Source organism: Nelumbo lutea, chromosome 6 (genome assembly GCF_056320005.1).
Source record: "Nelumbo lutea isolate HS-2025 chromosome 6, American lotus-T2T, whole genome shotgun sequence".
NCBI classification, from domain to species: domain Eukaryota; kingdom Viridiplantae; phylum Streptophyta; class Magnoliopsida; order Proteales; family Nelumbonaceae; genus Nelumbo; species Nelumbo lutea.
The window spans coordinates 21,544,284-21,563,059 of record NC_142689.1 but is presented as its reverse complement, the minus strand read 5'-3'; the positions used below and the strand labels follow the sequence as shown (position 1 = coordinate 21,563,059).

The following is an 18,776-nucleotide window of genomic DNA, read 5'->3' as shown; positions in this document are numbered from 1 at the left end:
CGGGCACCCAGCTGCACGGTGGGATCATTTCCCTGTGAATTCAACATACATATACGGAAGATATTCCCGTTATACGGCTGGATCCAAGAGAGCAAGATTTTTGCTTGCAGGAGATCTGGCCTCAGAATTCCCATGCTTTCTGGATATACCATGCATGGTCTTGGTAAGGAAGGTATTGACCTCTTCCTGTCCGTTCATGTCGGATCTGTTGACTTAAGCAAAGAGTATTTTGGTTTGATGTGCCATTATAACATTGAAGCAACACTCAAACATATACGAAGCTTATGGCCTAGTGAAGAAAATGCCTGTGGAACCTGATACAATCATACAAAGACAAAGCTCAGTGGTGACCATCCAAGCACATCCAATTTGTATGAATGAACCATGGACATTAATACGAGAAAATGGAAACCAAGTGGGCTACTTGCTGAGTAACATGTCTAGGAGTTTTGTTGGCCCTCCCAAAATTTTAGTACATTTCTAGTGACTCAAGAACCCTGCGAGCTTGGATATATAGAGCTGTCTGCCTCTGATCTGGATCAAGGGTTGACCCAAACTGACTTGCTGCCCATATCAATGATGCAGTTTTCTCGCCCAGAAGTCGTCTTATATCTTCATGTATTGTCAACATGGGAGGCCTTTCCCTACCATTTACATGTCCAATGAGCAGCAGCAAGAATTCTCCACATTTGATTCTACAAAAACCATAACTGTTTATCAGTACTGTTGAGATTGAAAGCAACAAAGAAGCGCCTAGCGTTCTTTACAGTTGCCAATTGATTTATGGCAAGGCTTGGATTATAATTAACCATATAGTAAAGTTGGACAAAAGCGATTTGCTATTGATACAGGTTACTAAAATTCTTCAAATAGGTCTTTTAACCAATCTCAGTTCGAAGGCAGCACCTAGCTCTTGCAATATGGTAGGCATAGCTGTAAGCATTATTGTCCGAGTACCCCACCATATTCAATGATGCACTATCATCTTATTATTTGAATTATTTTTCAAGGCTCCAAACATTGCACCATAAATTTAATTTTCAGAGTTTGCCAAGGAAGGCAACACTAATTTCAAATCTTGAGCAAGGCAGGTTATCAAAGTGAGCTTGTGATTTTATGGGATAAGGTCTTCCAATCAGGTGAGTTATGGTTTTATGTAAGGTATCCTAAACAAACCCCACATATTTCAGCTACGCAGAGGAATTCTGTAGCCAATCCAGACAGTGCATTGAATGAGGGGATCCTCCGGATCAGCCAGATGTTCACTCCTCCAGTCCACCCCAGTCCTATACCCCACACCTTGTATTAACTTTACTTTGATATCAGCAGTCAAAAGTTTCAACTTAATTAAAATAATGCTCAAATAATGGCTTATTTCAGCCAATATGGAACGATGAATAGGTAGGGCCAGCTTGGGGCCCAATCAATTTCACCGTGTGGAAAATTCCCAAGTAATCCAACTACTAAACCTAACATCCACCCATCCATCCATATATGCATATACATATGATTCATGTATGGGTTTGCTAGTCAAGTCAAATGGAGAATATAAATCACTTTGGAATGGTGGCCATGGGCTATAACTGTGCATTGATGCAAGTATGCGTATATACCACACATGTATGGACGGTGCCAACTGGCTCAATTGGTAAAGGTAAGGTCTCTATTTGGGATCAAACCTCACTGTCACCAGGGTTTGGGAGGGGGGGGTAGGGGTAGGGGGGATAGCCTACCCCCTTTGTGCGTGTGGGGTTCTCAGTTGCATCATCCCTCTAGGATAGGTCATGTAGAGAAGAGCTCTAATGAACCTGATCAGAACTCAGGTCCATTAGAGAGGTGGGGTGGGGGAGGCAGTAGCAATAGCACATCAAAGAAAGAAACAAGAATCCACCTTTTTCAGGGGAAGGTAAGAAAAGAAGAGCTTACCTTATATTTTCATCCACTTGTTTGTCTTTAATAATCTCTGCAACTTTCTCAATACCATGACATGCCTCAAAATCCTGAGAAAATGGAATAACCAAACTAGATCCATAAATCATAAAAGCATGAGTAGAAACATAGAAATTAACAATACAAATAGGAGAGGAGGTATAAAAGGGTTAACTGCATTTACCACTAAAAAGGTTATTGAAATTTTACTTTGATTTGATTTGAGGTAATGTCAAAAACTTCTGTTGTCCAATGAGGGCAGATAAGCATATAAGTTTGGATACTAGCTGGTACAGTTGTTAAGTCAAAACCAAGCATAAAGAAAGGCTATTTTTTTTCTTTCTTTCTGTCTACCTTTTTTTCTTTTTTTAGGAAAGGAAGAAATTATAGAGGAATGCTAGTAAGTAATGAGTTTATGCAACTCTTGAATTTCTTCACCCCAAAGACAAGGGTTGTGTTTGGTACCATTGCCACTTCTAATTGCAATGTTTTAGGTTGGTCAATACAATTCAATTTTTTGAGAAATTGTATTGTTCCATCACATCAGATAACCACTTCCACTAAAAAAAATATAAGCATTGGATTGGGTGTTGGAATTTATAGTAAAAACACCAAATTTGATGTTTCATGAAGAAACAGCAAGGTACCAAGTGTTGTATTGATAACTCAAAGAATTTGTGGTAGAAAAAATATATTCTCATAAAATTTGTATTGATTCACTAACCTAAAACGTTGCAAGTGGGAGTGGCAATGGTACCAAACACAACCAAGGTGGACGCATGAAAAGATCTGCTTAATTTTGTCTTACAGTGTGTCTTTTCATGAGCCCAACTCCCATCATGTCTGTAGGTTCAGGTATCCAAGAGTTGCATAAATACGTTACTTACTAGCATTCCTCAAAATTATTATTAAGAGGGAAGAGAAATAGGAAAAGAAAATAACAAATGTCCCAGTTTAGAGTCAAATCTCCACAAAGAGCATCTTTATGCTCACTGAATATAGGTTATTTGCAAAGTTCACACTGCTAAATAACTAGCTGTATATGACAGGAAATCACAAAGTAGGGAAACCCTCATTAATGATGAGAAAAGGTATGTGAACTTTGCACATTCAATAGTTCAATGATGAGATTTGATGGTATGGTCAATTTTATTAGTAAAGCCAATGCTTTATATTTTTTTAACATTTAGAATGGGTTTACTTCTTATTTTTAATTAGTAAATCTAGGGCAAGGACTCTGACTTCATTTGCACTTACACTTGGAACATTAATATTGCTGAGGAGGTTAGCATACAATCTTTACATCTTGTTCTAATGAAGTCTCAAAATATGGATTTTAGTATAAGCAAAAGGGAACTTCTTAGGCCTGGGGACAGAGAACCCATTGTTGAGATTGGAGCATCTAAAATTTGTTATTTTCCAACATTTCAAGGATCAGGATGATCCAAGGGTGCAACTTGAGTGGATCTGGGTTGAGCATTAGGTGAATTCTCTAAGAGCCCCAGTTGGGCCTAGGGACCAGATCTGATGCAGTCAACAGTGACTGGTGGGTCCCAACTAAAATGTTGGTTCCAAAAAGATTTTGTTTTTTTTTTTTTGAAGAATCAAGAATAAATTTCATTAAAATGAAAAAAAGTACATCTCAAACATAGTGGTTGTCAAATTGACAGACCAATGACATATCTGATCATATGTCATTTAGCCATTTTTTTGAACATTATTGAAAAAGTTAATTTTTGTATGCCTGGAAACAACTTTTTCCCAAAATCAAATGACTATTTTGAACTGTGTGTTAGCAAACCCTAGCAGACTCTAGGTTGAAGTAGAGAAGAAGAAAGAAAAGAGAAGGAAGAAGAAGAAGAAGAAGAAGAAAGGTTCGGCCAGACTAGAAGAGAGTCAAAAATCACTCTTCCCTAGCTGACCCACTTGTATTTATTCAAAAACATAGAGTTACAGGAAAGACCATTTTGTCCCTCATAGAAGATGGGACACATAACTTGAACTCAGATACAATAGACCTTTCACTCTCAAGAAGATAATCCAAAATGACCAAAATACCCCTGACTCGAGCATTCTAACACTCCCCCTCAAGCTGGAGAGTATATATCATATAGTCCCAGCTTGTTACAAATGTAATCTATTCTTCCCCGAGACAATCCCTTTGTGAGAAGATCTGCCCACTGATTTCCTGAGCTCACATGAGATGTGGTTATCACCCCACTTATCACTTTATCTCTTACAAAGTGACAATCAACCTCAATATGCTTAGTTCTCTCATGAAAGACAGGATTGGAAGAGATGTGAACAGCAGCTTGGTTATCACAGTATAGTTTCATGGGTTTGTCAATTGAGAATCCCATCTCTTGAAGCAAGTTCTTCAGCCATACTAGCTCACATGTGGTATGGGCCATAGCCCTGTACTCTGCTTCTGCACTACTTCTTACCACCACTGTTTGTTTCTTGCTCTTCCAAGTTACAAGATTGCCACCAAGGAAGGTACAATACCCTGTAGTTGATCTCCTAACTGATATAGAATCAGCCCAGTCAGCATTTGTGTACCCTACTATCTCAAGAGTTCCTCCACTTTGGTATAACAAACCACGACTTGGAGCACCTTTTAGGTACCTAACAATTCTCAGAATAGCTTCCCAGTGAGAAACCCGAGGATGTTGCATAAACTGGCTCACCACACTCACAGCAAATGATATATCTGGTCGGGTAATGGTCAGGTAGTTCAATTTGCCCACCAACCTTCTGTATCTTCCAGGATCATCAAACTCTTCACCCGCATCAATACTCAGCTTGGCATTGAGTTCCATAGGAGTCTCTGCTGGTTTAGCACCTAACAACCATGTTTCTTCAAGTAGATCAAGAACATATTTTCTCTGACATAGGTTGATCCCATGTTTTGACCTCGCAACCTCTATTCCCAGGAAATATTTCAGCTTCCCCAGATCTTTCGTATTGAAGTGATCCTGTAAGAATTTCTTCAACCTGTTGATTCCATTGCTATCACTCCCAGTTATGACAATATCATCCACGTACACGACTAGTAGGATTTTCCCATCCTTTGAGTTATAGCTGAACACAGAATGATCAACCTGACATTGTTTCATCCCAAAGGTTTTCATCACTTCACTGAACCTACCAAACCAAGCACGTGGAGATTGTTTCAGTCCATAAATCGCCTTTTGAGCCTACACACTTTGCCAGACTCCCCCTGAGCAACAAACCCTGGTGGTTGCTCCATATACACCTCCTCAACTAGATCACCATGCAAGAAGGCATTTTTTATGTCAAGTTGTACAAGGCCAATCATACATAGCAGCTAATGAAATCAGCACCCGAACTGAACCAATCTTAGCCACAGGAGAAAATGTCTCCATATAGTCCACACCATACATCTGAGAATAACCCTTGGCCACCAACCTCGCTTTCAATCGCTCCACACTGCCATCAGGAAGAAACTTAATTGTGTAGACCCATTTACACTCAACTGTGTGCTTACCGGAAGGAAGAGCGGTGAGTTCCCATGTGTGATTATGTTGTAGAGCAGAGAGTTCTTCTTCCATGGCTTGCCGCCACCCTGGGGAGGCAAGAGCTTCCTGGACAGTCTTGGGAATGGGAATAGATGAGAGTAATGATATAAATTTGCAATGAGAAGCAGAAAGGTGAGCAGTAGAAACATAGTGTGAAATGGGGTGAGAAGTACAAGTACGTTTACCTTTTCGCAGAGCAATAGGAAGATCAGGATCTGAAGGAGAAGGAGCAGTAGCAGGATCTGTCGACAGGGGCTGAAGTGGAGGAGGGCCCGATGCACTTCTGCAGGTATACACTTGAGTGATTGGCGGCTTCTCAGTAGTAACAGGCATAGGATGTGCATCTGCAGTAGAAACAGGAGCTACTGGAAGGATGTCCACAACAGGTACAGGAAGGGGAACCACAGAGGGAGAGGAAGAGACCCCAAAATCTGAGAAGAACGGAACTGACTCAAAGAAGGTGACATCAGAGCACACAAACGATTTATAGGATTTTGGGTTATAACACTTATACCCTTTCTGAGTCCTTGAGTAGCCAAGAAAGATACACTTAGTAGCTCGAGCATCTAGCTTGTCTAACCCAGGCCCCAAGTGTTGAACAAAACACACACAACCAAAGATTCTTGGGGTAAGAGGAAATGGAGGTAAGGTGGGAAACAACACGGAGAAAGGGGATTGACTTCCAAGGATTGACATGGGCATCCGATTGATCAGAAAACAGGATGTGAGAACAGCATCACTCCAAAAATGTTTTGGGACATTCATATTAATCATCAAGGATCGAGCAGTTTCAAGAAGATGTCGATTTTTTCGTTCAGCTACACCGTTCTGTTGTGGGGTGTAGGCACAAGAAGTTTGATGAATGATCCCATGATGTTCTAGGTATTGCTGAAATGGTGAGGAGTTGTATTCTTTGGCATTATCGGAGCGAAGAATTTTAATATGAACACCAAATTGAGTGCGTATTTCAGCATAAAATTTTTGAAAAATAGGGAACAACTCACTACGATCTTTCATAAGATAAATCCATGTCATCCTTGAAAAGATCAACAAAGATTATAAAATATTTATACCCATTGTATGACACCACTTTAATTGGACCCCATACATCGGAATGAACTAAAGAGAAAGGACTTGAGACACGACTATCAACTCTTGGACTAAATGAGACTCTATGATGTTTACCCAATTGACATGACTCACAATCTAATGATGAAAGATGACTCAAGGAAGGAACCAGTAACTTCAAGGCCTTGAGAGAAGGATGACCAAGTCTGTAGTGTCATTGAAGAGGAGTAAGAGATGACTGAAAAGCTACTGGAGGACCACCACCATCAAGGTAATATAATCCACCTGCTTCATGCCCTCCACCAATCTTCCTCCCCGTCTTGAGACCCTGAAACACACAAGAAGAAGGGTAGAAAGTTACAGAACAATTAAGAGACTTGGTTAATCTGCTGACAGACATAAAGTTAAAAGGAAACTTAGGAACATATAAAACAGATGATAAAGGCAAGGAGGAGAGATTAACATCACCAACACCACAAATAGGAGATGTAGAACCATTAGCAAGTGTAACTGTTTGAGGTGTGGAGGAGTGGGAAAGGGAAGAAAATACATCATGAGTCCCAGACATATGGTCCGAGGCCCCGGAGTCAATGATCCAGTGTGAGTCTTTGGAAGCTAAGCAAGCCATACCTGAATGGGCAAGTATAGCGGTGTTCTGTTGAGATGTTAGAATGAACTGTTCATATACTTCACGTGGTACACTCACCATTTCCTTCTCAGAAGCACAAGTAGATGTGGAGAGGATTGGGTCAGTTTGCTGACTTTCAGTAATTGTGTCACTACCCTTAGTCCTAGCATGGTTAGCCCAAGTGTTGGGTGCACCACGCAAATCATAGCAGAAATTAACTGTGTGCCCCTCTAAACCACAATGTGTACACTTTCTCTGAGTATTACTCCTTCCTCTTCCCGGACCTCCCCCTGAGTCTCGGCCTCTAGCCCTGCTAAACATGTGACCACCACGGTTGCTTGGGAGTCCACTCCTGACACCACCACTTCTATTTCCACGACCACCCCCTTTAGTCACTACCAAACCAGATCTGTCAGAGAGAGAATAATGTTCTCCCAACTCAATAGATGTCCTCTTAAGACGAGCAAAGACTTCTTCAAGTGAGGGAAGAGCAGATCCTCCCAATATTTGTGCTCTAACAGGCTCATACTCATCCTTCAACCCCACAAGAAACCTTGTCACATCAAGCTGCTCACGTTGCTGTTGTTGGATCTGAACATCTGATGTTAGAGGATGATACACATTAAGCTCATTACGAATGTTCCTCAAACTTGCATAGTACTCTTCTAAGCTTTGACTCCCTTGCTTCAAATTGAAATACTCTTGGTACAATTGATACACCCTAGTTGTATTGTCTTGTCCAGAGTATAACTTCTTAGCATGATCCCAGATTTCCTTAGCTGTATCTAGGAACATGAAATTCACACTAATCTTTGGTTCCATGCTGTTCCAGAGCCATGTCATTATCTGTGCATCTACTTGTTCCCAGTCACTGAACCCAGGGGAATCAGAGGGGAGGTTTCTCCTCTCTTACATGTTTTACCTTCGTCTTGGCCTTCAAGAACACCTCCATAGATTTTGCCCATGGTACATAATTCTCACCATTCAACTTGATGGATGTCATTTGAACACTTAAATAGTCTGGAGAAAGCATGACACCTGTTTTGTTATCATCCCCATTTTCAAATGAAGCCATCTTAATTATTTCCCCTTCAAATATACAACACAACCTCACACTCTTTCACAAGACTTATCTCACTTATAACACCACCAATTCCAGCTTCTTTAAATACACATTACACACCACACACTAAGGCTGAAATCACTCAGTCTTCACATTAAACACCTGAGCTGCACACTGCAGAACCACTCACCACCAACACACTAAGACTGAAATCACTCAGTCCTCACATAAAAAGCTTGGGCTGCACACTGCAGAACTGATTACACACAAGGTATAGGAGATCACTTTTAAATATTTTGAAACATAGATACACCAATCACCACGACACAACCACCACCAATCTACTGTTGTTGTGAACTTCAGCGGTCGACAACTCTTCTTTCAACATATATACAAAGAGAAATGCAGAGGAACACGACCGATATGCATATCAGTCACACTGAGCACCATCACAACCAACTTTTGAAACAAAAGGAAACATTCGCAGTTCCTTACTTGGACAAACAACAGTAGTGTTCATACCTGTCCACATTCAGCCCTCTTCGATACTGAATAGAGGGTTTAGTATACCACTCCAACGACCACCACAGCAACGACCGGAGGCATCCTCACCTCCAGGCCCACAAAACAACATCTCCTTTTCAGCCCCTTATCGAACCTCCACTCAGGTCAGTCGAAAAGGAAGAAGATGACTGTGAAAGTTGGCGACGAACCCAAAAAGAGAACAACAGCAAGAAAGAAATGAGGATACGACCTTACAGCTCTGATACCATGTTAGCAAACCCTAGCAGACTCTAGGTTGAAGTAGAGAAGAAAGAAAAGAGAAAGAAGAAGAAGAAGAAGAAGAAAGGTTCGACCATACTAGAAGAGAGTCAAAAATCACTCTTCCCTAGCTGACCCACTTGTATTTATTCAAAAATATAGAGTTACAGGAAAGAGCATTTTGTCCCTCATAAAAGATGGGACACATAACTTGAACTCATATACAGTAGACCTTTCACTCTCAAGAAGATAATCCAGAATGACCAAAATACCCCTGACTCGAGCATTCTAACACTGTGCAAGTTGTTTTTTCAGCACAACTAATTTCTTAGGTTGGATCCATCAGACTGCAGATCCCAATCCTTGAATATTGCACACATGACAAGTTATGGGGACAAATGTGACCAGATCCATTTACAAGCACTGCATCTCCAGACCAAAGATGTTGCCTAAAATGCATGAACAGAAAACATTATAAATGATATTTGCTTAAAAAGGTTGAAGGTCAAGCAGTAGAGGCATGGTAAAGGCAGCACATGTTAGCAGATGTCATGTCATGAGGCAAGCAGTAAAAAATGCCATTACTCAATGTTGGTCCCAGCTATCTAGGGTTTTGGGAGGGGTAGACTGGATATGATCCTAACCTTTGGCATTTTTTATGCAAAGTGGCCACTCTCAGACATGAACTCACACTCTTGAAATGCCAGCCTAAGATGAACTATTATTTTTATTATTAATTTTTTTTTATCAGTAACAATGACTTATCATTAATAGTAGTGAAAGAAAATTAAACATCAGGCCACAACCAGCCCAACCCCGAAGAAAAAATTACAATACTGCCCGATACATCTCATTTCTAGTGACCCAAGAATGAAGCTTCTACTTCCCTAGCAATACACCCAATCTTCCTCAAGGCCTCTCTCTATGTGTCCACAGACCTAGGCTTCCCTTTTGCATCCAAGAAATTACCAGCATAGAGTCCTCTTCAACCTCTCACCATCTGAGATTTAATTGCTTTACTAGTCCTAACCCATACAAAAGGGACATAATTTCTACATGTAGGGAGTCTCCCGGCCCTAATGGTCCTGAATATAGGGCCTTTATCAAGCCATCCTGGTCCTAAAACTAAACAATATTATTGTAAGTGATATTAGCTGGCATATTATATATTTGATCTATGAAACTTTAGCTTTAGAAAATCCACTTCATTTATGCAAGAGCAAGGCTGTTAGAGGCTTAGAGCACATATAGCCAGCAAGGATTTAATGACCTACAAGCCATGCACTGATAAAGCTATTAATGCTCTATAGTCTTGATAAGTTGATATATTCAGAATAGTTTAACAAGGTTTTAGGAACCTATATTCAATTGCTTCTACAATAATGCACATTGGATTTTCAATAACGAGATGCCCCAAAGAGAAAACCCAGAAAAGGAAAATTGATTATTGAGGACTTTAAGGAAATCAATCATGGATGAAAAGAAACCACTCAAGCTTACACCAATTACAATGGGAGTTATAGCCCATGGTTTTAGGAGATACCATACCATCTGATTGGCTGAAGAATCTAACATTATAGAGATTAAAGCATCCAAGCAGGGTCCTTGGACAAGCAATCCTCGAGTTGATAATATATTCATCAGAACCTGGAAATGATCAAGTTATTTTAGCCCAAGCTCTATAATCAACATGCCATGAGTAGATTTCATCACAGAATAAAGTTGAACCATGCCAAAATTCAATTCAGAAGCTTCAATGATGCAGTAAACCAGTAAAAAAAAGGGGGGAAAAATAGCATCCTGAGAAGAGGAGTTATTAAATAACTCATAGATATCTTGATCAGATTGGTGGCCCAAATGGCCAGATAAAAACTTGCGTCCTGTTCAGACAAAGTAAATATCCATACTTAGAAATACAGACTTGTATATCCATACTTAGAAATACAGACTGGTAACAACATCATGACATTTTTTATCCAATTAATATTGCACTTCACATTGTGATATTAATAACACTCAATCACCAACAAAACTAAGCCACAAGAGATGGGGAGAACTATTATTAAAATGATAAGAAACTCTATTGAATTGTGGATACCTTGATTGCTTTATGCTTATGAGCCAAAGCTGTATTGTCCCGGTAGAGTAGACAACCACCTTCTAAAACTCTAAGAGCAAGTGCAATTTCAGTGTCTGTGGAAGGACTAGTTATCTTCACGGGTTCCAAGCTGAATATATCATCCAAATTGGGGACTTGGTCATCTCTTGATAGCTTCAAGGAATTCTGGAACAGAACAGGAACCACTGTTATAGAGCATAAAATTCCAACATTAGACATTTGAATCCCAATAGAAGCACCGCGTTTTGTGTAAAGCAAAAGCGTAGAGAATCTATACAATGTCAAATTATAAACTCCCGACTTTACATGTATCTTGTATGTTTAACCATCGACCATATTGGCCCTTAATCACCAAAGATCAATGAAAAACAAATACACAATGGCACTTAAAATGATGGGTTTGGATTGAAATTAAAATCACTATGTGATAAGCAATCTGCAAGGTCTGTAACACCCCATAACCAACACTGTCTGGCTAAATAAGGTAGTTTTAACAAAAGTTGTGGCGAGATACGAATTAGATTTTACACATGACCAACTCAAATAAAGTTATGAATCTGATATTGTCCCTTGAACGCCCTGGATCCGAAGAAATGAATGAAGGGGATAAATTTCTGGAAAAAAAAAAAGAAATAGAATAAAGAAAATGAAACCTTGGAGTTCTGTAAGAGATTGGCTGTGGCAGAAGAGGCAAATCGTCGAGTCAGATTCGGCTACAGATCTGAGGAACTTGAGAATGTTGCGAAGGCCACGAACTCGGAGGAACGAGAACTCAGCACGAGCGTCTCTCAAACCTGTCCGAAGGGCGAGGGTGACCTCCCTGTAAATTCTCTGCGTGTTCAGAGAATTAACCAACTCCTCAACTGCCGAAGTCGCAGATGAGGATTGAGACTGAGATTCAGAGCTCAAACCCTCTGCTTGCCACAATGGTTTCTTCAGATACATCTCGTTCTCCTTACGTTCTTCTAGCCCTCTCCTCTCTGTCCCTCTCTCGTTTTTCTTGGTTTTTTTTTTTTTGGTTTTACGCAGCACACAGAGGGGAACGCTTCTGGACAGTCCGTTACCCGCTCCATGTTCCGAACTCGAACTCTTCCATCCGTCAATTGGGCTGGGCCGTTCTTTAGGCTCAGTTTGGGAAAGATTGGAAAAGAGTACAAATGCAAAGTTCAAAATCTTGTATATTGTATTTCTAAATCTTTTATGCATATCATACATATTTGTATTTGCATTCTTCGCAAATTAATCTCCAAACTGAGCCTAATATATGCAGTGCAAAACCCTTATTTACACTTATATATTTACATCTTACTCTTACCAACCAAACTGAACCTTTGTTCCATTGAGATGGACTGATTCCCCTCTTGTAACTTTTTGGTAAAATCTAAAAACCTCCATGAGGTTTTTGATAATGATAAAAACCTCTCTTTAAGTTTTACTTTGGCAAAAACCTCCCCTGACCTTTTGAAAAATTCAACACAAATCTCTCTTCCGTGACTAACCGAGACAGAAAATATTTGACTGATGTATTATTTTTTCAAAATACCTATTTTAACTTTTTGTATATAATTTTACATAGAATTAAAAAAAAAAACTTTTAACTTGAATAATACATTTGTATTTCCTCCTCTCTCTGAAATTCAATGGAGTCAAAGAAGAAAGACAACATTCAACCACTGGCCCACCGTAGGAGATCAACTTCAGTCAGTGCAAGGCCTGTTCGAACACCATACGAACAGTCTTTACAGCTTTGCTTCGGGAACATTTCTTTACTTCTATGCTTTATTTCATGGGAAGATATTCCCAATGTAAGGCTATAATGACTGTTCGAACAAACTTTGCACTAACTAAATCCCAGTTTCCCACCGTAGACTTTCTCACTTGATATGTAGTGTGCTCATTTCTCGAAGTTTCAAACTCGATGGTGCGTGAGAGGTTGGAATTGGTGTTAACACTCCAAGGTTGCCTCAACCTTTCCTAGGCAAGATTGGCAAGATTGAGCATGTGCTCAGTGATAGGAAGAAATCACACCTAGGGATGGCAATTTTTCCCACCCCTAACAAGGACCTGATTTCCCCGACCCGATGGGGTTGGGGATGGGGATTGAAATCCCCGCTCCCCGCCCCACCCCGACCCCAATTATATATATGTATATATATATATATATCAAATACATATTATTATATATATCGAAACATATTTAAAACATTATTTATAATTTAATTTTTTTATTTATTTTAAGTAAATTTATTTTTCAAAAATTACTATTATTTAAAAAAATTTGGGCATTTAGGTCTCTGCGGAGGAACCCGTCCCTGTTGAGGAACGGGGATCGAAGACGGAGATGAGGATTAATTTCAAAATTAGAATCGGGGATGGAGAATATGATCCCCACCCCTAACCCGCTCCGTTGCCATTCCTAATGATACCATCTAAACTTAAGACCTATTTACCACTATTCCAAGAACCAAAGTCTTCTCCGGTTCTTCTATTTAACTCTCCTTCGACTCAAAAGCCAAGGAGGTCGAGAAAAAATAAAATGGTATTCAAGCTTCAAGCTTTTGCAGCTTTCTAACGTGTCAAGGCAATTTTCTGTGAGAGCAAACGAATTTTTCCATGGGTCTTATTTGAAGTTTTCCAATCTTCTTATTGCAAGGTTATCATGACTTGGACTTCTTTTTTTGGAATCGTTTGGTTACAAAGAGTTGTTTGCAGTAGAGAATCTTTTAATTTTAAGTCACATCGATCCAAATGATTGTATGCTGATAGTCTGAGGAACCCAACTCTTAAAACCGTTCTTAGACCAGGGTAGGTTATAGAGAGTTGTTTCCCCTGATTTCAACTACATCTTCAATGAATGCTGAAGTTTGGTTCAATCACCTAAGCTAGGGGAATGTTAATCCTAGGTAGGTTTCCCCTGGTCAGAAGCTCTCCAATTTGCTTAGGCTCGCACTCCTGTACAACTATGATGGAATTTATATAGATCATTTTTTAAAAATGTCATAGGAGCATGCAGACCTTGATCTTGAACAATGTTGTTTTGGTATGTATTTGGTATAGCTTTCATTTATTAAATAAAGGTTTGTATTTGATTTATCTTTAAAATCAAGCAAAATATTTGATAAATTGTTTATTGACAAGTAGATGCCATTAGACATTACATCAGTGAAACAGTAAATAAACACCTTTTGGGGAAGCATTAAAATGAAGCTTCCCCCAACAATTAATCTGCACATAAATCAAAACTCACATTTATAAATATCAATGCATAAGAATGAATATAATGAAATTGACATGATGACTTTTTGATAAATGTTTATCAAAAAATGTCTACAAAACAAAACACATGCTTGATCTTTGACAAAATGCACCCATTGCTTTGCATGTTCATTAAAGAATTTACAATCAACTTCAATAGAAATGAGTGGGACCACAATGGGCCTTACCTAGTTCCAAAGGTTATTTCAAGAGTGAGAGAGAGACCTGGCTGTAATTTCAGAATGTTGCCACCGCCTAAATTTTATCCGGTTGATTGGAGTAGGGTCCGAAGCTTCAAATGGCGGAGTCCTCTGCGGTAAGGAAGTCTGAACTTATGGCCCAATGGGTTTGCACACCGTCCCCATGGCATGAATCTGAAATCGATGGATTTTCAGGGGTTGGGAGATTGAAAGTGGAAAAAGGGAAGCAAATGGGTTATTCAAGTTAAAGCTTGTTTTATGATTATTTTAGTAAAATTTTATGTTAAATCATATGCAAAAGGATAAAATGGGTATTTTAAAAAATAATACATCAATCAAACGTTTGGGGGGGTTTTATTAAAGTGAAACTTGAGGGGAGATTTTTATGATTGTCAGAAACCTTAGCACTAAGGTTTTTATATTTTACCCTAACTTTTAAGTGCTTATACCCAGAACAGTCAAAATGGGCGTTTGGCAAAAAAAAAAAAAGGAAAAAAAAAGAAAAAATTCCCAATAAAATATTTTTCACCCAAATAAGTCCATTTTGAAGAGGCCGAAATTTTGGGTTTTTATTCTTTTTGGTCTGTCCTTTTTTGCTCAAAATACCTATGCTACCCTGTATTTGAAATAAACATTTTTTCACCAAACACTTGCAAACTGCTTATTTAATAAGCAATTATTTGAATATTCCCAAACATTGGCTAAATACTTTCGGGGTGAACAAAAAAAGGTTAATCAATAAATGTCTGTTTAATAATGGCTGAAGTAGCTGAATTGAATGACTCATTCACTTGTCATTTAGTTGTGCTTGGCTTGAAGAAAGAAAAAGGTAGGAAAAAAGAGAAAAAGGTAGGAGAACCTATAAAATTATTGAGTAATTCGGGCACAATGATTAAATGTGGCAGGAATTTAACATGGGCAAGCTTAGATTGGGCTTTTATAAAAAAATGAATGGACCTGAGCCGAAAGAAGCATAAAATGCTAACTTGGGCCAATCCAATTTGCAGTTGCAGCCTAATGAATGGCGTGTTTCAGATATTGCTGTATTCTTTTTTTTTTTTTTTTTTTTCTGAAGCCTATTAATTCTTAGGAAAAATCTATAATGCAGAAAAGATATGATATGAAAAAAATTTTGATCAATCAAAAATTACACAGAATTGTAGTCGGTAGTAGCTTCATATTTGATAATTGAGAAATTATATAAGGTCTGTGACAACCAATAAAATCTGAGACCAAATCTAAAAAGTTCTGATCTTGCTTTTCTTTTCTGCCTTACCGGATCTAGATTCATAATTGAGTGGATTCACAATCAGGGTGCAAATCCAATCCATCCAACCCTCTTATCCTGCAAGGTGGGCTTGATCCAAATATACATTAATCCATTTCTAATTGATTGAAAATCTATTAAGTATAAATGTTTTCAATGAGTCGAATCCGGTTCAAGATAGGCTGTACCAGTCTATTGATTGAAAATCTATTAAGTATAAATGTTTTCAATGGGTCGAATCCGGTTCAAGATAGGCTTTTGTACCAGTTTCAAACTGATTAGTAATTAGCTCTATATTGCAGATCCAAAAATGGTTTTATTTATTATTAATCGGGACAGTCAGGTCTAATCGGGTCCAATTATACTTGAGATCTATAATTATCTTTCATATATAATAGTAATATAAAACTTTGGTGGCATTTGGCAAGTCTTTCTATGTGATTTTTAGGACTTCAACAAATTTGAAAGACCGAAAATAAATCTTTTTTAGTTTGTTAATCAAAAGCTGAAAATATGAGAAGATGTGTGCATAGAAAGACTCAAAAAGCCAAATTTCAGGAAACTTCAAATGAGGCTTTATAGTCTTTATGTGTGATAGATAGCTTCTAAATGCATTTTTAAAAGTATGATAAACCGATCCTCTTACCAAACAGTCTTTATCTTTAGATACAACACCGCTTAATATGTCTTTTGACCATTTGTTGGAAGATCTTTTTAAAAAGATTTATCAAATGACTCCTTTATTTTTTATAATATAACCTTAATAAAAATGATAGAAGATAATACTTTTTATCAAGGTTTTAAAAATCAAACTGGAAATGGAACCATTCTAGTCAACATTTTCCGGTTCAGCAGTTCAATTGTCTGGGTCGAACGATTCGACCCATGACATCATAAATAAAATAAAAACAAAAAATATTTATAAATAATGAAAAAAATCATAATAATTAAATAAATACAAGAAAAAATTTAGAAAAAAAACATCATATGAAATACTATATATATATATATATATATATATATATATATATATATATATATATATATATATAAATGAAGAAAATACAGAAAATTGGATATATTATACCTTCACTGCCGCCGGTAATGGTGGTGTGGTCTGATCACCTGTGATTAAAACCGTTGCTGCAACTAAAGATTCATCAATGAAGAAAAAAATTCCAAAACCGTCGATATATATGTCACCGCTGCAAAACCATCGCTCGTCGTAGGTCGATGTAGGTTTCAATACGTCTTCAGATGTCATCGAAGGTCGGAGGTAGATGGGGCCCCAACTGCTTGACGGCTCAAGTGAGGAACAGGGAGAATCAATGAATAATAGGTCACTGCTGCAAGACCACCGGTCATCGGTCGCCATGGGTCACCGTAGTTCGTTGTAGGTCGTCGTAAGTCGTCGAAGGTTGTTAGTCAAAGCAAGAGAAACTGAAAAACAGAAAAAGAAAGAACAAAAACCATTTTTGTTTGATAAAACTCTAGCCCCAATTTGAAAAAAAAAATATAAAACATAACTCGTAAACCACTGCCTCAATAGAATGGTTTAACGGTTCGACCGTCTAAATCAACGATTCTCTGACCATTCCAATGTTTTTTTTTTTTCTAAAGAATTACCGGTCCAGAGCAAAACGGGACCCGGACCTCAGCATTGGCATTAGATAGTTAAGATAGATAATTCCGCCAAGGGATGTTGGATACAAAACTCTGAGTTATGCGACAAAATTCCAATTGGTATAATTGAAATTGGGATTTCATGAATTCCGCTGTAAACTGTTGAAACCATGATTTAAAGGCCCATATCAAAACCTTAAAACCTATAAGGAGCAACAAGAGATCAACTTATAATTTTGGATTTTTTTTTTCTGTGAACAATTTCTTGGCTACAGAATATTAAATTACAACACAAATTAGATAAATTAAACCAGTTAACCGTGTATATTTTTTTATACGAGCAATTACAAATGAGATCCATTCAATTAAATGGTGGCTCCATGAGAACAAATTAATGAGGACTAGCATCCTAATTTGCAGTATTCTGCTTTCAAAAGTTGCCTTTTCTTTTTGTATAACATTTTATTGACAAATCTGCACATGCAGAGAATGGTCGCAGTAAACAATTAGACATGGCACAGAAGTTCCTAGCCCTTGACCAACTCCAACTTATCTACATTACACACTACAGAATTAAGTCAAATAGTCATTAATTAACCATTTATCATCAGAAATCACTTCTTTTGACAGTCTAGAAGACCAGAAGATGCACTGAGCTTTTGGGGTCTGTTGGGTAAGCTTCTACCAAGTTGTTTAGAACAGATTGGTAGACAATTTTATATAGAAAGTCCAAAAGCTTCATTTGAACTTCAGTTCAGAGAACTATTCATATCCATGTTTTTGCAGATGAAATATGCCAATTTAAAATACTAAAGGGTGTTTGTCTCATCTCTTGATCTGTAGGAAGCTCGAAAGACCAATAACTTGTACTACATACACAGTCTGTTGGCACCATTGGCCATTTGGCACTCATTATGATCACCATGTGAGGCTGTTAGAAGGGAAAGCTTGGGCTGCACTGCTGCACATGTTGGCATGGAAAACAGTCTCTTATTCCGGTCAAATAAGAAAATGGGTTGCAAAGATTCAAATTGGGTGCTGACAGTAGGGCCTGGACATGTGTCGGTCTTCAATGTTAATGTGCCCATCAACCACTTTTCTCTCTCTCTCACTTGTGATCCATTAACCTATCATCCTTAATTATCCATTGAGGATTCATTATATATAGGAGACCATAAGAGTGATTTGGACATGGATCCAAGTAGTTGGAAATGAAAATGATTTGAAAGCCATAAACTAACTTAACAATTAATGGATGACACAGAAGGATTCATGTAGTTGGGACAGGATTAATTTAGTTGAACTGTGCACTACATTGTTATA

At 38.2% G+C, this 18,776-nt stretch overlaps 1 protein-coding gene and 1 long non-coding RNA gene across 2 annotated transcripts; both read right to left on the bottom strand.

Moving 5' to 3' along the window:
* Window positions 1-253: 253 nt before the first annotated feature.
* On the bottom strand, window positions 254-12,336 carry ISI1 (binding protein). Its single transcript, XM_088950407.1, has 5 exons — window positions 11,762-12,336; window positions 11,088-11,293; window positions 10,538-10,636; window positions 1,927-2,000; window positions 254-695 (listed from the first exon to the last, which is right to left on the bottom strand). Exons 1-5 carry the CDS (start codon window positions 12,321-12,323, stop codon window positions 470-472), a joined length of 1,167 nt encoding a protein of 388 aa, XP_088806533.1. The 5' UTR covers window positions 12,324-12,336; the 3' UTR covers window positions 254-469.
* A 2,052-nt stretch (window positions 12,337-14,388) lies between these two features.
* On the bottom strand, window positions 14,389-17,270 carry LOC148847855 (uncharacterized). The gene is made up of 2 exons (XR_016100714.1): window positions 16,918-17,270; window positions 14,389-14,737 (listed from the first exon to the last, which is right to left on the bottom strand). It is a non-coding gene; the product is annotated as an uncharacterized LOC148847855 (long non-coding RNA).
* Between the last annotated feature and the right edge of the window lie 1,506 nt (window positions 17,271-18,776).